The 20,862-nt window shown below is 54.9% G+C and overlaps 7 protein-coding genes across 7 annotated transcripts; all 7 read right to left on the bottom strand.

Moving 5' to 3' along the window:
* Nucleotides 1–1,997: 1,997 nt before the first annotated feature.
* On the bottom strand, nucleotides 1,998–3,062 carry LSCM1_01239 (uncharacterized protein; the record flags this gene model as incomplete). Its single annotated transcript, XM_067318861.1, has 1 exon — nucleotides 1,998–3,062. The coding sequence occupies one exon, from the start codon at nucleotides 3,060–3,062 to the stop codon at nucleotides 1,998–2,000; it is 1,065 nt and encodes a 354-aa protein (XP_067174966.1).
* Nucleotides 3,063–4,950: 1,888 nt separating this feature from the next.
* On the bottom strand, nucleotides 4,951–5,397 carry LSCM1_01238 (uncharacterized protein; the record flags this gene model as incomplete). Its single annotated transcript, XM_067318860.1, has 1 exon — nucleotides 4,951–5,397. One exon carries the CDS (start codon nucleotides 5,395–5,397, stop codon nucleotides 4,951–4,953), a length of 447 nt encoding a protein of 148 aa, XP_067174965.1.
* Nucleotides 5,398–6,679: 1,282 nt separating this feature from the next.
* On the bottom strand, nucleotides 6,680–7,729 carry LSCM1_01237 (uncharacterized protein; the record flags this gene model as incomplete). Its single annotated transcript, XM_067318859.1, has 1 exon — nucleotides 6,680–7,729. One exon carries the CDS (start codon nucleotides 7,727–7,729, stop codon nucleotides 6,680–6,682), a length of 1,050 nt encoding a protein of 349 aa, XP_067174964.1.
* Nucleotides 7,730–10,899: 3,170 nt separating this feature from the next.
* LSCM1_01235 (uncharacterized protein) lies at nucleotides 10,900–11,316 on the bottom strand (the record flags this gene model as incomplete). The annotated part of the gene is made up of 1 exon (XM_067318858.1): nucleotides 10,900–11,316. One exon carries the CDS (start codon nucleotides 11,314–11,316, stop codon nucleotides 10,900–10,902), a length of 417 nt encoding a protein of 138 aa, XP_067174963.1.
* Nucleotides 11,317–12,250: 934 nt separating this feature from the next.
* Nucleotides 12,251–14,419, bottom strand: LSCM1_01234 (uncharacterized protein; the record flags this gene model as incomplete). The annotated part of the gene is made up of 1 exon (XM_067318857.1): nucleotides 12,251–14,419. The coding sequence occupies one exon, from the start codon at nucleotides 14,417–14,419 to the stop codon at nucleotides 12,251–12,253; it is 2,169 nt and encodes a 722-aa protein (XP_067174962.1).
* A 933-nt stretch (nucleotides 14,420–15,352) lies between these two features.
* Nucleotides 15,353–16,795, bottom strand: LSCM1_01233 (uncharacterized protein; the record flags this gene model as incomplete). The annotated part of the gene is made up of 1 exon (XM_067318856.1): nucleotides 15,353–16,795. The coding sequence occupies one exon, from the start codon at nucleotides 16,793–16,795 to the stop codon at nucleotides 15,353–15,355; it is 1,443 nt and encodes a 480-aa protein (XP_067174961.1).
* A 796-nt stretch (nucleotides 16,796–17,591) lies between these two features.
* LSCM1_01232 (uncharacterized protein) lies at nucleotides 17,592–18,533 on the bottom strand (the record flags this gene model as incomplete). Its single annotated transcript, XM_067318855.1, has 1 exon — nucleotides 17,592–18,533. The coding sequence occupies one exon, from the start codon at nucleotides 18,531–18,533 to the stop codon at nucleotides 17,592–17,594; it is 942 nt and encodes a 313-aa protein (XP_067174960.1).
* Nucleotides 18,534–20,862: the final 2,329 nt, after the last annotated feature.

Here is a 20,862-nt window from a genome sequence, read left to right as displayed (position 1 = left end):
TTTTTTGCTCATCGTGAGGACAAAGAAGCCTACAGAGCGAGCCCCTTCATTGTCTAGGCGCGGCAGGCGCCTTTGAGAGGTGTGGCTCACATGCAGACGTGCGAAGGGAGGAAAGCAGCTACAGAACGCATGAGCGCTATTACAGACAATTAGACGGGGGAGGGGGGAGCAAACAAGCAAGCACGTGACCGCTACAACTATCACTGAGCACATGGCGTCTGGCGCGTGCGCACCGCATCCTACATCGATGACCACAGTCCAGGAACGGTGCACCACCGTGGCTGCGGTGCTAAACCTGCGAGAGGCTGTTGATAGCCAACTATTCGCAGGGCCGATGCCGCTTGGTGCTAAGCGGTACTTTCCGCCTATATGAGCACCGTCGATGCTGCCGTCGTGAACGCAGCTAAACGCGTCCGCTTCCTCGAGAGCAGACCCATGAGTGAAGCGAGCGATGCGGGCAGCCAACTCTTCGACAGCAGTCCCACCTGCCGCGAGCAGCAAAGCGGTCGACGGGACCCCGCTCGACCAGCGCAGCGCTCACTCCACGCAGGTCGCTCTCGCTCGACTCGGTATGCGGCAGTGGCGCCATCGCGTGCTTGCTAGCAGCTGGCTGACAACATCGCCCCCGACAGGTGAGAAAAAACGATCACTGGCCCATCTGTCCCATCGATAGCCTTCAACACCCCGAATACGGCAGAAACCCCTGCGACCTCGTCGCTTGTGAATCCCACAGACTCGACACTGTCAGCGTGTACAGATATTTTTCCACACGCTTAGCTCCCTGATGTTTGTCTGTGCAAGGGATAAGGGGGGTCAGGTGCACTGCTCCAAGTCCGTCTCCGACTACAGTGACTCTCAGAAACGAGCAACAAAGAGGAATAGAAAATGCGCTTGTAAGTGTGTAATCCGAAAGCGCAAAGCGAACGCACTGTCAGTGTCCGGCGCCGCCTGATTTCATCTTTTTTCTTCTTCTGTCACAGAGAGAGGGGAAAAGGGAGGGGAAAGGAGACGGGAAAGAGTGAGGCACGGGTATGAGCTTGCGCAAGTCACAGATGCACGAGCCGCGTAAATGATGGGAGGACGACTCGAAAGCCCGTAATCAAATCACAGGAGGACACAGTGACAAGAGAAAAGCAGAGGGGCGTCTGGCTGCCCGTTCGTAGAAGCGTCGAAGAGAGAGAGAGGGGGGCGTAGTATAGGATGACAGCAAAATCCTCACCCAGTCGTCCAGGACACAAGGCAAGCGCGCCTCGAGTGGAACAGGAGACGGTCTCAGCCCAAAGAGGAGGCAGGTCCCCGTCCTTGCATCCATGTGCTGCATCGCTGTACGAAAACAAAGAGAAAACAAAGAAGCGGCGGTGGCACCTCCAAGAGCTTTTTGCGCCGAGAGCTGCCAGATCCGAGAGAACACGCATTCCGCCAGCGGCGAAACGGTTTGCCCCGCCGGCCCCCTCCCCTCCCTCTCTTAGTCCCTCTCTTGGCTCCTTATCCCACTTGACGGAGGAGCCGTCAGTTACCTTTCTTGCTCCGTTTTCTTCTTGCTGTCATTCCCATGGCTTTGCGCGATGATGTTTTCTTTTGGCAGACGTCTTTGCTCTGTTGCCATGGCCAGTTGCTTTTCCCTCGTCGCTGCTCAAAAGCCGCTGCCACACCCGACGTTTGTGGTAAAAAGGGGGTAATCGACGAGGCGCACCGGGTAGAGCAGCAAAAAGCAAAAGCGGGGAACAGAAAGAGGCGTAGAGAGCGAAAGAAGAGTTCGGTGTATGGAGAAGAGCGAAGTAAAAATCCGTGTGAAAAGACGCTGCAATGCAGCGCGTGAAATGAGAAGGGAAATGGGCAGAAATAGAAATGAAACAAAAGATAGAAAAGGCGGTGTAGTCGCATCGTCGACGCCAGCCTGACAGAAGAGAGAGGCCTCGCAACGTACTCCACGAAAAGCCTTCCTCACAGCGCGAAGAGTTTCGATGCCCTCAGGTCCTGTCGAGCATGCCCGATTCTCACGAGAACATCTTCTTTAGATTCGCCGCCAGCTTCGCCTTTTGCATCTTCACCTTCTCCTTTGCCTCGTTCAGCTTCACGGTCACTTCGGCGTTCTCCGGCTCGATTTGATGCGCCTGCCTCAGATCCTCGACAGCACTGTCGGCGTCGCCAGCGCACAGCGCCGCCGTTCCCCGGCGGAAAAGCGCCTTGGCGTTTCTCGCATCCACATCAAGCGCCAGAGATGCCGCGTGGCGGGCCTCCGACCACCGCTGGAGTTTAATGGCGCACATCGCGTTGTTGTTGTAACAGGCAATCAGTTTCTCATCCGCCTCGGGGTGGCCATCCTTGTTCTCCACCTGATTCAGGTAGCGCACTGCTTTTGCATACTTATCGATGGCCACGTCGTACGCCGCGTTCTTGAAGTAGGTGTTGCCAATCAGGCGAATGGCCTCACCGGCATCGATGCGCTGGGCATCGTCCATTGGGGGCTCGGCATCCTCTGGGTAGTCGGGGTACATGTCGCCATCGGCGGCCGGCACCGCATCTGGCACCGCCTCCAGCACCCCGCAGCCGGCGATAACGCAGTCCAGCACGGGCTTGTCATTGGTGCCAGTGGTTGTGTGCTCGACGGCACGCACTGTATTCATGCCACGCACCACACGACCGAAAACGACGTGACGACCGGTCAGGTGCGGTGCAGGCGCTGTCGTGATAAAGAACTGTGAACCGTTCGTGTTAGCGCCAGCGTTGGCCATCGCCAGAAGACCGCTCTTGTCGCAGGGTATCATGAAGTTTTCATCCTCAAACTTCTCGCCGTAGATGGAGACGCCGCCGGTGCCGTTGTGGTTGGTGAAGTCTCCGCCTTGGATCATGAAGCCGGGGATGACACGGTGGAAAATGCAACCCTGGTACGTCATCGGCACCTCTGTTCCCTCCACCTTTTTGCCATCGTGGCCAAGGCACAGCTGGCGGAAGTTCTCGCACGTCTTGGGCGTCACATCCGCGAAGAGCTCCAATACCACCCGCTCCTTCTGCGGCTTCTCGCCGATGCTGATGTCGAAGTAGCAGTACGTGTTCGGCATGACGCCTGTGAGCGTGTATGTCTATAGGAGGTGCGGGGAAACAAAAAAAAAGGCGCCCGGTGTTGCTCGGAGGCGGTAACTGCGAAGCCCTCGGCTCCGATGGAGCGTTCAGAGGTTGCTGTGTATCTTTGGTCGTTTGTCGTCCTCCCTCACCGGGTGAGCAACTCCACGCTTCCCTTCCTTTGCCCGCGTGCAGGTTACCGTGTGGCTGCGGCCCCTGTCTTCGTAAGGTCAGGAGAAGAGAGAGTCAAAATACAATCGAGGGCGTCCTTAGTGCCGTCTGTCGGCTCAATAAATGAATCCAAAAAAAAAGAAACGGAGGGCGTTGTGATGTGCGTGATCACTTGATGATAATCCTGTATGAGTCAAGAAGACAGCCGCAGCTCCGCATATATATATATATGTGTGTGTATTATTTAGACGGTGCATTCGGTGCGTAGGAGACACGCATAGATGCAGATATCCAAAGACGGGCAGAGAGAGGAGAGAGGAGGGGAGGGGAGGGGAAATGTTCGTGGCAAAACGCGGAAAATGAAAAATGAGAGGCGTCGCCGCATCAACAGCAACAAAGAGAGATGGAGAGAGAGCATGCAGGCTTGGAAAGCTTGATGAGCGGCGGTGCTGCGTTGCCTCTACTTACTCGCACGTTGTGGTTTCTTTCAGCAATCAATCAAAATGTTCTCGCACAGCCCCTCCCGCATGATTGACCACCTCGCAGGAGATGGATACAGTAGAAACGTTGTGAGGCATGAGTGCGCGTCCAGGACAGATCCGCTGCATATGATGTTGCAGTGTACCTCAGCGAGTCACCCACACGCTACCCACAACGACCTCAGCTTTTTGCCCGTCTACCCACTCTACCGGCGCTTGGTCCTGTATTTCTTTGCTCTTGAGACGACTTTGTTGGACTTAAATGTTTGCACAAACGAGCACGCAAGAAAAAATGTAAGCGTGTGCGCGTGTGCTCACTCATGCAGAGTTGCTTTGTATTCAATGCCACACAGCACGCAGATCCTTTCGCGAGCAATCTGCGAGGAGCAATTGGAGGAGATCGAACCGCATCTCTCTCGGGATAATTTCGAAACCTCCTAGGCATGAAAATGGAGAACAGGTAAGAAGAGATCACGTGGGACTGCAGAAAGGACGAGCACAGTTGCCTGGGACGGTCTTCAGAGAGGTGCACACATACACCGACTGTGCCAAGTCACCGACGGCGGCGACGATGAGAGAACGAGAGGAAGCGGCGAGAAAAACAACGTAAAACAGCGCGAACAAAGTTCCGTCACTCATGCAAGAACGTGAAAAAATAGGCACCCTCCCTTTTTCCCTCACTGCGATGCCTGGGCGCTGTGTTCCTCTCCTCCTCCTCACCCTTCTTTCTCTTCTTTTCTCTCTCTCCCCCCCACCCTCCTGTGTGGGAACTGTTCGCGGCGCCGGAGGCTGCCGAAACGAAACTGTCTTTCTCTATGCGTTTCTCTATCTAAAACAAATCATAACGAAAGGCCGCCACCGTACACAAGCCCCATCGGTGCACAGAACAGCGTGCCAGAACAGATGTGCATCGAAGTCGTCGCGAGTGCACTCCATCTTTGCACTCGCAGAACTTGAAACAAAAAGAATCGAAAAACATTGAGTGTGAAGAGACGCACAGGCACACACAGTTGGCTGCATCTAAACGTGGAAGACACACAAAAAAACTGTACGTCTCCTTTTCGCTTCATCAACCAAAGAGGGAAACCGGAGAGGAAGGCATCGAGGGTGCCACCAAAACACACCGCTCGCACACGCCAGCAGATAGGTCAATCCACGACGGTCGAGGATTTGGAGGATGCTGGCAGACGACTTAATCGGCACTTCTGATGAAGTGAAGGCCCATCACACAGTCGGCCTAGAAGTTGTACATCTTCATGTAATAGCAGACCACCGCCGCCGTCATCGCCGCCGCCATCTCGTAGCCAGTCTCGGTGACGAAAATCTGAATGGGACGATGGCACGAGAAGGTGCGGTGGACGCGCATCATTCCGATCATCACAGCTATCATGGCAGCCGACTGGTACTGGTAAAGCGTCGAGCACTTGCATATGCTGACCAACGTGAGCACAACAACAGAGCGGAGAAGCGCACAGAGAAAGGTGGCACCAGAGATGACTTGGCCGGGGTAGCGCGTAATAGCGTGCTCGACGCGCCGCACGCCCTTATCCGCAGCGACATAATACCGATCGATTTGGCGCACAATGCAGTCAAACCAAGCCACCGCCAGCATCTGCTGCGCGACGGCGCTCGCCACCATGTAGATGGGATCAATTGTATAAACAGCCTTGATGATGGCATCCATTTTACTCTTCGAGAAGAAGCAGGTATGTTGGCCCTTCGTTGTGTGTGCTCTACGCTGGAGGAAGTTGGGAACAGATGAGTCGCCTTAGAAGTTCAACGCACAGGTGACGAGGTCAGAGGCACGAGCGCCAAGGGATGAGAAGTAAGGATGGCACTTGCATAGAGTGAGAAGAACAAACGTGAGAATACTCGCTGCGTCAATCAGGCGCTCGTTCGACTGCGTATTTGTGTCGCTGCGCACACCGATAGTTCTATGTGTGCGTGTGTGTGTGTGTGTGTGTGTGTGCGTTGGTTCTGCGCGGCAAGTGAATCTCGGTTGTGTGGCGCATGCACGGACATACACACGAAAAAACAAGAGAAAATGCGGGGTGGTAAAAGTGGGGAGAGAGAGCGCATCAGCTGGTGGGAGTGGAATGCACGTAGACCCACAGGTCAAGCGAAGCAGTGCCGTTGGGGCGGCATGGGGGGGGGGGAAGAGGGAGAGGTATACGGCACGAAGTGGTGCATCGTCACAGCCGATGGGTGTAGAGACAGCAACACCAAGGGAGGGGGGGGGCACGAAACAGCTTCAAGTGAGAAGGATGCACACACAAGCACGTACGTAGGCGTATATCTATGGAAGGCACAGCCGTCCATCAAGCATGATCACGCTGACGTACAAGAGAGAGCTGGCTTGCTTTGGCATTTTTTTCGGCTTCGCGCGTACACCTCGCCCCCGTGTCCCCTTCTTGCTCATGAGACACGGCGCGTCTCGACCTCGAGTGGTAGCTGTCGCCTCTTGTATTTAGCAGTCCGCACTGGTGCTATCGTTTTTCGTTTCCCTCAGTGCTTTTGCGGCGATGCCAGCTACTGGTCTTCTCGTCCACGCTCCGAAGCAAGGGAAAACGTTGGCACTACCCAGACACACGCATCGGCACCCACCCACAAAGAGACAGAGACGCATATACTTATCCGCACACGCAGAGTCATTCGGGAAGTGCCAGAGAAAAAGAGAGAAACAAAAAAAGACAACGAGAACTTGTTTACATGGGCGGCGCGCATCTGTCCAGTGGGGACACAGATAGACGCACAGAGGCGCAAACACCGGGGAGTACGGTGATTAGCGGTAACGGCGGCCATCTAAGGAGCGGCCGTGGGTCTTCCATCGACGTACATCTAGAGATGGCCACTTTTCATCACTGCCTGTGCAACGTGAACGGCATTGGGTGCCGAGAGGGAAAAAGAGATCGCGGGGTGACGCGAGTCGCCGAGCGCGACTCCTATGTGTCTGAATGATGGGCTCTTTACGAGGACGGTGGAACGTGAATGGCGTGAGCCTGCTTCACCAACGACAGCAGTACAGCAGTGTAGTAGCACTCCAAGTCCACCCACAGCACCATATGATGCAATTTTCCATCAGCGCTGCTGCTCGACGAAGTGGCGTCAAGCAAGAGACTTGAGTTGCCAATGCAGTCAATGCTGATCATGGGCCCGTTGGTGATGTGCACCTGCGCTGTCAACTCCGAGTCCGCCGCGGCATGCGCAAACGCGCTCGCCACGACATCCGCGGACGAGGCCTCTTTCGTGTAGACAACTAGGTCGATGGCACACCCCTGCACAACAGGAACCTGGAAAGCGCTCGCGCTCACGTGACCAGCCAGATACGGCAGTAGCGCGCACACCGTTTCCGCGCCGTTGTCACGGCTGGAGGCCATCGCACAGCCGGCAAAGGGCTGCAGTCGTGCCTGCCGCCAGTCGCGCATGTCGTCCGATTTGGCACCGATCGGGTGCGGTGGCTGCGGCCCATAAAGGGCCGTGTAAATTACATGCTCAATCTCCACTACCTTCTCCAACGCGTTCAGCACTGGAGCTACGGCGGCCCCGATCGGGGATCCTACGGTGCATACGGGCAACGATGCCGAGAGCCTCTCCAAACCACTTGACACCATGACGGTGTTGGTATCAGCGCTGGCGGCTGCAATGAAGACGCCTGTGGCACCACCTGTCACGTGACCCCAGCACCGGCTACGTGTGGTGTAGAGGCCCGTACACTCCAGAACGTAATGTGCTCCGTACTGCTTCCACAGGGATGACTGCGGGTCTTGCGCGGCCGACACGTGAATGACGCGGGTGTCATTGAGCACAATGTGATCTTTCTTTTTGTCTGTCACCCGAATTGGCGGCCCCGCAGGGTGGCAGCGCGGATACTCCTGTTCAATCACATACGCGATGTAGGCCGTACACACAGAAGCGTCCACGACTGCTGTGACAGTGAAAGACGGATCGGCGAGGGCCGCGAATAAGGCGGACTTTCCGAGAGGGCCGAATCCGTTGATACCGATTGTGATGGACATGAGAGCTGAGAGAGAAGGTGTGAGCCGTAAAAGATTGTGTACATATGTATATGCGCATTTGCTGCGTGGTGATAGCCACGACGCCGTAGCAGGTCTCGATTGGCGGAAGGGGCATGTCGGTGATCATGCTCGAAAGTAGCACGGTCAAGAAAGGCGCGTGTGCCGTTAAGGACATTGTGAGAAAGAAAGAGAGAAAGTGGGAGAGGCAGAGAGATGCAGGCGATCGGGACAAGTGAGACGAGAGCGGTACAGCCCAACCGGAGAAAGAGGAGGATAAAAAAAAAGTGCAAGCAAACGCACTGAAACAGCCCTGTTCATGTGTATCGTGAGGCCCAAAGAAGCACAAAGCAAGTCGACCACATGACAAGAGCACTGGCAACGTTAGACGATATCCGCCACTTCCCGTAGGCACGAGTCTTCTCTCTTCGTTGCTGCATGGTAGCGGTGGTGCGGTGATGGTGATGATGCCCTCTCGTGTGCGGATGTATTCTCCAGCCAAGGAGACCGCTGAGAAGGGGTGCATGTAGGAAGAACGAGAAAAAAGGGCAGAGATTTGGGGAAACGGGATGGCGCGCGTCACCCCCTCCCCTCACTCGGGTCCCACGAGACACGTTCATCGAAGCGGCGCTAGCGGCTTTGCCTTTCAGTTCTCTTCCCCTGAACTGCATCTTCGGGTGTGATGTCACGCATCAATTCGGGACGATATCGGCAGCACTCTCAGTTGGAGCGATGCTCAAGCAGCTCCAAGTGCATTCCCCGCCACATGAAGGCGTAAGAATCCAGTCTCACATTCGCGAGCACGGCAGGTGACGGAATGAGGCTCAGTGAGAAAGCAGGCGCAGCCACGGCTACTTTATGCTATCCAGAATGGTGAAGGGTGTCTCGTGTGCCTCTACCGCACGCTACAGCTGCTCGAGCAAGCCGCCGCAAAAGATCTATGAAGCTCTGTCGCGGATACGCCAGACTTTCTAGCTGGGTCACGAGCTGAGCCTCCCGTTCGTGCAGCACGCCCAGAGGCTGTCGGGTGGCTGCATCGCTCTCTTTGCTTTATCGCCTCCAGTGCACCCAACTGCTGGACCTGAGGTACCTCCCCTGGCCCTGAGCGCCGGTCTAGCTCCCGCCACGCAACGCCGATGGCAACAGCAGCCTCTGGCGCTTACTCCTGCTCCCGGAGAAACCCCTCGGTGACCTCGGCGATGCACTGCTCCACAGTGTTCCCTTGGCTTCGCGCAGCCGTATGCGGCGTGTTGGCAACACGCGCTTGCGCTCTTCCAACAAGCACGGTGTCAGGATCTCCTCGTTGCCTGAATTCCAGCGGAGACACCTCTCATTGGATTCATTTTCCTCGAAGATCCTCGGCGCCGTGGCAGCTGCGACCATCTCGAGTCGAGCTTGGCCTCCTTATTCAAGGACCTGATTAAGCTCAGAGAGGCGCTGTGGCGGTGATACGTCCAGTGTCATTGGCCGCCGCGTTACGTATTGAGGGAAGCGGCAGACCAGAACAAAGCGAAACGTACTCCGCTATGGCGGTTGTACGTCTGAGTGCTGCGTGAGGTGAAGTAAAGAGGAGGGAACAGAGAAAGCCTCAGTGCAGCCGGTACGAAACGATCTACAGATTCAGGAGGTGCGATCGATGCACGCACTCAGCGAAGTATCATCAGTAGCAGCCCAGCAGCACGCGAACGCTGCAAAGGAGATGGGCCATCCACAAAACTTATGGCACGAGTGTATATCCTAAGAGAGTTGCCAGTCGTTTTTGTCCGTCTCTCTTCAACCGAAAGGTGATTGGCGCCGTAAACAGAGACAGCGGCAGCGCAGCAGCACGCGACTTGCAAGGATGTGAGGTGTAAAGAAAATCGCACTAGAAACCTGCGGCTTCTAAAAAGTAGAAATGCTGTTGCATGTGGGACAGCGCTCCCCCGAAACGCCCTTGCACCCTGCCTAATTCCCCACCTGGCCATCGCCCACGTATCACTGTTGGGTTCTCATCTGATTTCATTGACGAGAGTTGATCGTATTGAACTCGCCAGCATTCGGAAGGAAAGAGAGTGGATGAAAGAGAGAAAAAGAGGGAACGGACGGAGAGAAAACAGAGTCGCGACAAAGAGAAGCACTCGGCCGAGGAAAGAAAAAAAAAAGACCTCATCCCCAGAAGGAAGCAGAAAGGGGCGGGATGGGAAGGAAGAGTGGGCACAGAAGAGCGCGATTCGTTTCCTCAAACGGAAGCGGGACGGAGGAAGAGAACGAAAGCAGGAGGATGGAGGGGGGCGGAAAAGGGGAAAAAGAGAGCCCTTTTTGATCCTCACCCAGCGAAGAACAATGTCACATCATATAGTGGTTTCGTTTCCTCGTTTTTGGTAGCTCGACGGATGTTCATGTATATGTTTTCGTCGGTGATAAGTGAAAGAGGAAGCAACTTCGCGCCCTCCCCCATCATGGGACAGATTGCAACCTGAATTATCTGCCCTCTTACTTGACTGCGCGTGAGCGGGCGTGGCCCGTGTGTGAGAACACATGAGCATCCAGCAATGCGGAATGGGTAAGAGATTCATACAAAATGTGTCAAACAATGCCGATCTCTTTGTGTAACAGCCATCGCTGCTACCTGTTGCGTTTTTTTCTCGCTAAGCTTCTCGATTCTCGTTTCGCTTCTTGGGAGCATCATCCGTCTCTCTTTCAACCTCGACCCCTGTGCTTCTGTCCCTCTCTCCGTCTCTGTTGCCGTTGCTGCCGATTCCGCGCATACTCTTGTCTCTTCTAGTGCTTCACTTCTCTTCCGTGCTCGCTTTCCATAACGAAAAACACTACTCATCCACCCCTCCCTCCAGCTGAGAAGAACGCGCTTTCCAAAGCCAGGCTGGCTTCAGTTCTTTGTGATCGTTTTTGTTAGAAGTCTCCGGCATTCTCTTCTTTCTTGCATGAGAAGAAACAGTATTGGAACGCGTGCAGGCGTACACTCAGAGAGCCGCACCCACACGCAACACACGCACGCACACATGTAAGCATACACGTTTGCGCATACATACTGGGCTCGGACGCGTTCTTTTTCGTTTTTGCCGAGCCGGAGAGTGAAAAAAAAAATGGTGCGCTAGCCAGCGTAAGGTGCGACACAAAGAAGCGAGTCGGAAAAAGAAAAATACCTCCCCATCGAAGCATCTGCGTGCGCGTCACTACTGGAGGAACTTCTTGTACGCCGCCTCGTCCATGAGGCCTTTCGGAATCTCAGAGCACTTCACCTTTATAAGCCAGCCCTTCTCCTCAGGAGACTGGTTGATAAGTCCCGGCTCGTCCCTCAACTTCTCGTTCACAGCTGAGACGGTGCCGTTGACCGGGGAGTAGACGTTGCTTGTGGCCTTTACGCTCTCGACCTCGCCTATCACGTCCCTCGCCGTAACAGTGTCACCTACTTGAGGGAGAGAAACGTATACCACGTCGCCCAAGTTCTCTTGCGCGTAGGTGGTGATACCAATGGTAATCTCGCCGCCGCACTCCTCTACCCATTCGTGGCTGTCGGTGAAGTGCTTGGTGGCATGGTGGCGCAGGGAGGCCGCAGCAGCGACCGATACGCAAGTAAAAGCTCGCCGCATGCTCGATTGTGCTGAAAGGGGGAAGTACTTAATGTCTTTTTTGTTGCGTTTGTCGTCGTTGCTGCTATATAGAAGGTAAAAGAAGCGAGGTAAAATGACCGTCTTGGAAGCCCCGGACTGCGATAAGCTTGCAGGATGAGAGTGGAGAGGATCTTTTCTGTTTTTTTTTATAGCGCGAAAGATGAACGAAGAGAGCAGAGGACCTGTGGGCCGCGGTCGACATCCGCCAAGAGCAGAGAACGCGTTCAGGTCCGTGTGCGTGCGTTTGTGTGTGTATGGTGATGGTTAGGCGGAAAGCGCACAAGTGAAGAAACGAGGAACGGGTAGAGATGAGGCCGAGCAATGTGAAAGTTGGCCCAAGTTTTGTATGAGCCGATTGCTTTCCTGAATGTAAATTAAAAGCAAGCTTGAGAACACACTTTTCCGCTGGCGTAGCGTACTCGATGGTGATACAGGTGCTAGGGAGGCAGTCGAAAGAAGGGCAAAGGTCCATTCGCGTCCATTTCTGTTTTGTTTTTCCTTTCGCTGCGGAGTGCCCATTACCACAGTGAAAATAGTCCACGTTGGTTCTTTAGCAACAAGAGTGCGCGTCCGAAGCGTTTGTTACCTTCTCAAATTCCTCTTATGTACGTCTTTTTTTACCCTCGCGGAGGAGAAGAGTAGCGTCTGCGCTTCGCTTCATCACTTCACAGTCGCATCAAGAAACGTACGTGTAGCGAAGAGGCAAAAAGAGACAGACGGTGCCATTGGCACCACTTCAATTGAAAAAGCCCAGAACATAAACAACCGGAGAAACAAGAACGAAACAACAGCGACCCACACGAAAGGAGAATGCGGGAGGGGATAAGGCCAAAGGAACCCACACACAGTCTTTCCATCATCCGTGAAAAGGGCGTCGGATAATAAAAAGTACATGCGAAAAAAAAAAACGGTCTCACAAATCGGCTTCACTGTAGTCAACCGTACCCTCTGCGACCGCGCTCGCTGCCTCCACCGACTGCTTCGCCAACCCAGATACCATCCCCCGAAGGTTCTCAAGCCGGGACTCGTACTCGGAGGCGGCGCAGTGGTCTGATGCCCCTTCGCCGTCTTCCAGCCACTGCTGCACAGCTGTCGTTTCGTCCATGACACGCTGCACAGCGGCCGCGCCAGCGCTCACTGCCAGCTCGGCGTTATCACCTACACCCTCATATTTAATCCATAAAATGTAAGCCTCCAAGTTGTTCTTAGCCGTAGCGCGGAGGTGCTTCACATGTTCCGCTTGCCAGAGGGACTGCAGCTTGCGTTGGGAGGCCTCTATTTCTTCAGACGTCAGATCAGTAGGGTTCTTCCATGAAAGCGTCGCTGTCAAGTCGGCTACTCGGTGGCGCATCTTGATTACTTTCACAGACTTTTGGACTGACTTCGTTTCGCCAGATACCTCATCTGTTACGTTTTCTGTCACCTTTTGGGTAACCTCCGCAGCGTAGCGCACGACCGCTTCCGCTTGCTCGACCTGCGGGAGACCGGTTTCATTAAGCACGATCTGCAGCCGTATCATATGACTGTTATTCGCATGCTGGACAAGAGGCGACAATGCGTTCATCTTCGTCAGCTCCTGGTTTACCCCCGTGACGATAATGCTCACAAATGGCGTGGTATCGTCACCGTCGCTGTACAAATTCAGCGAAAAGTCCTCCGTCCGATTGAATGTGAGGCTCACCGAATCACCAAGAAGAAAGCTGCCCGCTGTAAATAGAGGGCGCCTGAGAGTTGGCATTTTCGTGCTCAAAGAAGGCTCCACTTCAAAGTTGATGGCGTACGGAATCGATTCCTCCAGTCCTAACGATTTCGCACGGTAGAGAGGTGACAGCTTCGCGGCATAGTAAGCTGCGCCCATCGCTGCTGCCTCGTCCATGTTCATTGTGCGATCTACATTTCGGCCAATGACCTCAGAAACATCGGCAATGATCTTGGGCGTGCGTGACAGCCCTCCCATCATCTCGAAAGCGTCGATATCATCAAATGAAATGTTCACGGCTGTCGTTACGTTCGCTACCAACCGCTTCACACGCTGGAACAGCGAGGCGCATTCGGATTCAAAAGTGGCACGCGTCATACTAGATTGATAGTCTCGATCCTTGGCAATACCCTCTACTGTGTAGGGCGTATTGCTATTCACTGAGAGTGTCTCACGAATTTTGTTAGCCGCGCGAAGAAGTGAAAACTGCGACTTCAGCTGCGCAGCACTCGTTCCCCCCAGCACGGGGTCGATGCCCAACTTCGCGCGTGCCTCCCTTTCGATCACCCGCGCGACGCACAAATCGAACGCACGACCTCCCAGAGAGCGATCTTCGACCACGCCGAGTGTCTGAAGCGTCCCAAAGTAGCTAGTTATGGGCGCACGCTTGGCGGCCGGCAAAATTTTGTACAGGCCTACCTCGGTATGTGACGCGCCGATGTCGAGGACCACGAGGTTGAGGGTGGTATTGCCAAAGCCGCGATGCCGCACACCGTAGTAAAAGGCGGCAGCAGTGGTGGAATGCATGAGACCCATAACACTCAGACCTGAAAAACGAGCCGCGTCAAGAATGGCCCGCCGTTCCGCCGGAGCAGTGTGAAATGGTATAGTGACAACGACACCTTTTGGATCGACCACACCACCATTCGTGGAAGTGGTTTTGCAGTACGATAGAACTATGGAATAAAGCTCCTCAGCGGTGAGCGGCTCCTTGCTGTCGCAGAAATCCACAGTAGCTGATCCATGGCTGTTAAAACCAACATGGTATTCGTACTGCAAATCTCGGAAAAGGGGAAGAAGGGGTGAGCCTTTTCGAATGCTGACAAGTTGATTGACCGCACTTGCAGTGCAGAGAGGAAAACGTGCAGCCAGACTCTTCGCTGACTCACCGACGTACAGGTCGCTCTGACGAAACCCTACGAAATTCTCTGTCTTCCGTCGCGATTGCTCATTGAGAACAATGTCGATACCTTTGTCACCGTGCGGCCCAGCAATTTTCACGTACTCGGAACCTAAATCAATACCGATGACATGGGCCAAGGATACTTGCGTTCCGAGAAGGCACACAAATACACATACGATGAGCGGCACCTTGCGCTTCATCTTCAGTCTGGTGAAATTATCAAGAGCCTAGATTGCAGAGGAGAGTAGAGAATTCGACTGAGAAATATGCATCGCGATGTACGTGTCTGTACGTGTGTGTGTGTGTGCGAAGCTTGGAGTCTTATCGATGAAAAAAGGGATCTGTGCGTATTCAAACTTGGTTTGGGATAGCCTCAAAGATGGTATGGTGACTACACAGCCGCATAAGATGAAAGAGATGGGTTCGTCGAGGAGGTGTGAGAGAATCTGTAGAGAGGCAAAGATGACTGTGCAGAGAAGGGGAAACTACTGGAGAGTGCCATATTTGACAGAGAAGCACATTGTTCGCAGGATTGTGGAGCTAAGCGAGCGCCATTGATACCTACCCCTTTCTTTCCTTAACCTGGGAGCCGGCAAGTTAGTGTATCACTTTTTTGCTCACTATTCGAAGAAGTATGAAAAGGAACAAGCAATGAAATGGGTGCGCGTGTACAAAGTGACAAAGCGAGACCTTGGCGACAGAAGAAAACAGATATCAAAGTTGCGTTCTTATACTCTAGCATACTTTCCCCTTCAGAAGCGTAGAATTCACATCTGGTGTTCGATTGGATGTGGGCTCCCGTGAGTAAGAGTGCAGCTACGAAAAAAAAACGAAAAAAGAAGTCAAAGAGTTCCCACCTGAATCGAGCTACGCAGCGAGAAAAGCATGGCTAACGTAGAACAGTTTTTGTTCACCTCAGAACGATGAAACATTTGTCGCCTTGCTCAAACTCTGGTGCACCACAACGCTCGAGAGAAAGCAAAAAAGGGGGTATGGATCAAGGAAAAACGGACTCTAGTTCGATTATAGTCATCTAGCCATCTTCCGCAAATCAATTCGAAAGGAAAGGCTCGGTATGTTATCATGAGCCACACAGCAGCAGTCATGCGTGGTAAATGAGCGACAAAACTACACTACCTGGCACAACGCGGCGCCTTAATGTGCCGCTTTGCGTCAATCATCTGCTTCCGACCTTTGGTGCGCGCATCCACAATACGCTTCCAAATCGCCGTATAAATTAGCTTTGCCTTCTTCTCCGCAATGTGAGGATGACTTTCCACAATGCGACGAATAAATTCTGCCTCCGGGATGTGCACAAGAGTTCTTCCATCGCCCTCCGGCAAAATATGCTCCGGCTGAGTGATGTTTCCATGCGAAACGGTGGTGAGAAAGCTGAGAGCCTGCTCACGAGTGTAAGTGTTTGGATCGTTCGGATCGGGAGCCACAACCTTAGCTGGTGGTGTTACGGCTAGCATTGACGCGTATCGTAGCGTGTTGATGGTATGTCGTGAATCTCGAAGAAGTGGCGAGACGCAAGCGATCATCACTGTCTTTGTTGGACGACGTACAGCGATCTCAAAGCAGTCACGCAAAAGAAGAGTAAGTGGTGAGCGCCTGTATGGTATATGCATGTGCTGCGTACTTGAGGACGCAAGAGCACGTGATCGAATGCAATCTTTCAGCGTCATAAGAGACGTGTTGATAAATTTGGTTTCAGCTTGGCGAATTTTATCATGCGTCGCACTGTCAGCTGTGTTCTCGCTGCCAGCAAGATCCACAATAAATAAATCGCCGGGTTTCGCCCACTTCGTTTCCTTGGACACAATGGAGATCCGAGCAATCATGTGAGAGCGTGACGACGTTTCGTTTCTTTCTGTAGACCGCGTTGTCCGTTGCGAGGCAGCTTCCTCAAAAGCAGCTAGCAGCATTTCGGCACTGGAGCACTCAAAAGCCTCGGTCCCTAGAAGCTTGAGCTCGCCTGAAACATCTTCCATCACCTGAACGTCTGTGCCGGTCAGCAGGTCAATGGTCTTCAAGGCTTGGATTTCAAGAACAGTGAGGAGAATGTCGTGAGTGCCAAAAACAGGTGTGAGATCCTCCGCGACGAGGCGAAAAATACCTGAAGTTGTATATGTTTTGCCGCTTCCTGTTTGCCCGTAACAGAGCACGCACGTAGATGCACCGTCGACGGAGAGACTGACTAGCGGGGCACACGACTCCAGGTAAACTCGCTCTGTGCTGTCACGCGCGCCGACGAAAACACCATCAAGGGGTACAACGCATGGGTCAATTGTGCACTCGCCAGAAAGTGATATTTTTGGCGTCATGACAACGAGGTCTCTGTTTTCCTCGACCTTCTGTACAATGCTTCGGTTGTTTGGATCTTCCATATCATGGGGTACAATCGGGCGAGCACGCACGAAAATGCGCGAATCTTGGTAGGTGAAAAGCTCATCGGGATCCATCACAGGGCGGAGCTTTTGCTCTACTTGCGGTGGAATTTTGGATGCATTGAGTATGTGCTGAAACTCGTCAGCCCTCGCTCCTAGTTCAGTTACTAATGGTATGCTGGGCATAGTTTCTCCTTTGCCAAGGTTTTTTGCTCGAATTGCTGTGGGTGGGGATCGTGGTGCAGTCGAACAAGTGTCGAGATGCAGCCCTTCAGAGCAGCCTGCTGACCACTATGAGCGCGGCTTCTGCGCTAGAAGGTAGATAGCGATAGGAGAAAAACGCAGCAGAGAAAATAGAAAAACATCAGCTGACATGAACATAGCCTCTGCCTGCCACAGGCCATTGCGTACACGCTAATGACGCTTCCTCGTGGCATTTGGCTGGCGTTTGGGGGGGTCTTCTTTCTTGGTTTCCCTATAGTTTGTATGCGCCGCTTAGCTGTTGCACGGGCGGCTTCGGCTTTTTTTTTCGCTAGCCGCGCCGGTGGTGGAAGGGGGGATATGCGGGCTCGCGTATGGGGGCACGCCTGTTTCGTTTTTCGGGGGCTGGCCGCCTGGCCATCTTTGCTTTGGGGGCGGCTGGCAGGGTGGCCGCCGAGGGGGGGGGCGTGGGCCTGGGTGAGGGGGGAGGGCCGTCGGCGCGGCCGCCGCGGGGCGCGGGGGGGGTCTCGCCCCGGGGGGGGTCTCGCCCCGGGAGGGGGGACCTTCGCAGGCCCTCGGCCATGCGGGAGGCCTTGGCGCGCAGGGCTTTCCGGGCTCATTATCTTCGCTACTCTGTATGCTGGGGGTCGCGAGATGCCATTTCATTTCTGTACATTCTCAGAGAAAAAAGGAAGCAAAGCACCCCGATTGTGTCTCGCAGGGCGAAGGGGAGATCGTAAGCACACGCGTTTTTATTCGGTACATCATCGCGTGGTCAAGCTCACGTGCATGACTCGTACGTGGGAACCATGTACTTAATGTTGATGTACGCGTCCGGGCCGCCGTAGCGCTCCAGCAAGTAGAGGGTGTCGTTGATGAGACCGCTGATGTCGTGGCTTTTGCGTTGGCCGAAGTCAATGCGATCGCCCATGCTCCTGGTACGGTTCTTGAACAGGTTAAACACGGGCAGCAATTGCCTGTAGTAAGGCACAAGCGCTTCGCCAATGTGGTCGCCACTCACTACTAGCTTTTGAATCACGTGAAAAGCCTTGCGGAGTACGTCAGGGTGCCGGGTGTTGAGTGCCATCTTGAGTGGCATGATGAGCTGCGGCACCGTTGGCAGAATCTTGGCGCCGCCCCTCTCGAGGAGGTCCATGCTGCCTTGGAACGCCACGAAGCTGAACGGCTCTTCCAGCTCGCGCAGGCCGTCAAAGAAGATCGGAAGGTAGTGGTGATAATCCAGCTTCGTCACGTCCACCTTCCAATGCAGCGAGCGCTTCGCGCCATGCTGGATGGAGAGCGGCAAGTCGCTGCGCTCGTAGTGGTGGCGAAAGTCCGTTGGCGGCATGCGCTGCTTCAAGTAGGCGCCAGCTTCGCCAGGGCCAGCTGGGTCACCGAAGCGCCCGTTGCTTAGGGACGTGTTGGCACCGCCAGTGCCTTTAAAGGTGCTCGCGGTCATGCCGCCGATGCCTGTGTGGCCGATAAGGATGTCAGCTTGCGCTGCCTTCGGTGCAGCCACTGTGGCGGCATGCCCAGAGGCGGCCTTGCTTTTGGCCAACGCGACATGGACGCTGGTACTGACGGTCGCCTTTGCCATGTCGCGCGCCGGCGGTTTCCACTGTTTCGGAAACGGCCCAAACGGACCATCGCTCAGTGGGGGAAGGACACTGCGATCCTTGCGGAGCTTTTCGCGCTCCAACTGCGAAAACGTCTTGACCGGCATGGGTTGTACACTACGTGGTGCTGGTGCGTAAGGGTACTGGTCGTACTTACCGCAGCTGACGGGTACGCTGCTTTGGTTGCCGTGGTAATGTAAGATAGCTGTGCTGTGTCGTTAGAGCAAGGCACGAGCTAATGAGCCGTAGCGCGTGGGCGCGCACACCACACAGCCACACACAAGAAAACGACCGCATCACAAGAAGAAGAAAGGAGGGGACGAGAACGGATGTCAGTCCGGTAGTGGCAACAGAAAGCTTCACACGAAAAAGTGGGACATGACAAGAAAAGAGGCAAAGGCTTGCCGCACCAATAGCGCACGCACCATTAGAGGACTGCCTTTACATAGAAGAGCAGGCGCGCAGGGCTACCTGTTCTGAGGCCCACATTTTTGATTCCGTACCCAGCTGAAGAGCAGTCGTGCGGAGGCCAAAACTTAGAGGAGTGCTCAGCACTCACACGGCAGCAGGGGCAGGTTTTCTTTCACCCTTCCCAACCCCTCTAAACACGTCTTTCGTCCTCAAACATGAGCTGAACTCCGCCCTGCCCTCGGCCGGCCGCAGACTGCCCAACCGTATCCTGCTGCGAGGCAGCCCCAAGCACGGCGCCAGGGCAAGGCCGCGACCCGGTGCTTCGTAGCACGGCCTCCCCCCCTCCACGAAACTCTGCCCGCTACGCAGCTCGCCCCCTCACGAGCAGTGGGCTGCCTGACAGTTGGCTGGCGCGCTGCCCATCCACGCGGACCGCACAGGCCTGCACACCGTCGCTGCTCGCCCCTACGCGCCACCCCAAAGGACCGGGCCGCTGATACCAGCAAGCGGCACCGCGCTGCAGCTGCCCACGCGCCGTGGGGGCTTGACACTCCGCCACCACGGGCAGCGGTGGTGCATGCGGCAGGGGGTAGAGGCAGGGCGGCTCGGCTCACCCGCACAGAGCGTGGGGGTGTGCTGGACCTCCGAGATGCCGCCGCGGACCGAGGTGTGTGCCCCTCCCGCTGTCTTCCTCTTCGGCATCATCAGGGGTGGGGGGACGCGGGGGTCGAGACCAAAGAAGTGTACCGCCAGTGCTTTACGCCCCCACTGCAGAAGTGGCCTTGTCTTATTCTTCAGTGTGTGGCCACACCGTCGGAATGCCGTCGCCAGTGGGAAAAACCGTTCTAGTCGCTGTCGTACACCCGCCAGCTTGTCGAGGAGTCGACGGCTGTCCTCAAGGCAGTTCAACTGAGTTACCATAATGCGCATCAGCTCGTAGCATTGCTGGTGCCACAGCGCCAAACGCAGCGTGCTGCTCTTCTACTCGCTCGTGCATGACGAAAAGCGCGTGCCTCGTTCTGCATAAGCGGCAAGTCAGCTCCATGGAGTGGACACCTGGAGGTGGCCGACTCCAACTTCATAGACATTTTTGCTTCAAGTTTTGCATGCATGGCGACAAACAGCTGCTGCCAACGGGAGATTTAGGCTTGTGCTTGCGGCACCACGTCCGTCAAGGCATTCAATGTAGCCTCTAGCTTTGAGACGCTGCTCCATAGCTACACTGCGCGTTCGTTGCGCTTTGAGCTGCACCTCCAGCCTTTGTCCACTCGACAGTCCAAAGGCCTGGCCACAGGTTCCGGTTGGTGCCAGAACGTCCAGCGCGGCGCCCGCAGTGCTTCCTCTACAGCAGTAGCAAGAGGCGTGAACGCTGCGCTCATCGCTTCCGTCGGCGGCAAAGACATAACGCCGGCGACGGAGGTGCTATTGCATGCCGCCGGCCCGCAGCGCAGGCTGCAAGAACAGTATGGAGGTATAGGAACTGAGAAGAGTCCTCACGACATACACACGCACGCACACACACACATAGAAGACATGAAGCAAGGGGTATTAAGATAATGGCAGTGGCAAGTAGAATAGATTGTCCTAACACCTCGTGAAAATGACCGTGCCCAGCTTTGCATTCGTCCCTGCATCACCCTTCCTTCGCTCTCCCTGCTCCGCGTCAGGTGGGTACGTGGGGGCGCCGCTCAGGAAGAGGTGAGGATCTCTCGCCCTCTCTCCCCATTTTGCCCGGGAGCAAGAAAGGGGACGGAGGGCCGAATGCACCGCCTCCCGCGCTGCGAGAGAGTCACAAAGCGACCGTCATCTTCCCTTTCGCTTCGGTGTCTGCCAAGGCGACCTCCGAATCCGCGCGGAGGTGAGGGGAGCCACGGGGTGGTGGTGGTGGTGGATGGGGACGTCATGGCACCGCTCGAGTGCAGGGAGGAGGGTGGGATAAAGAGGCACGCACGCCCTGTGTGTGTTTGTGTGCCTGTGCGGGGTGTGCATTCTAACCAATACACGAGGAGAAAAGGAAATGGGTCG

Source organism: Leishmania martiniquensis, chromosome 35, assembly GCF_017916325.1.
Source record: "Leishmania martiniquensis isolate LSCM1 chromosome 35, whole genome shotgun sequence".
In the NCBI taxonomy this organism is placed as follows: Eukaryota; Euglenozoa; class Kinetoplastea; order Trypanosomatida; family Trypanosomatidae; genus Leishmania; species Leishmania martiniquensis.
The sequence above is the reverse complement of the archived record's forward strand: the minus strand, read 5'-3'. Positions and strand labels throughout refer to the sequence as shown.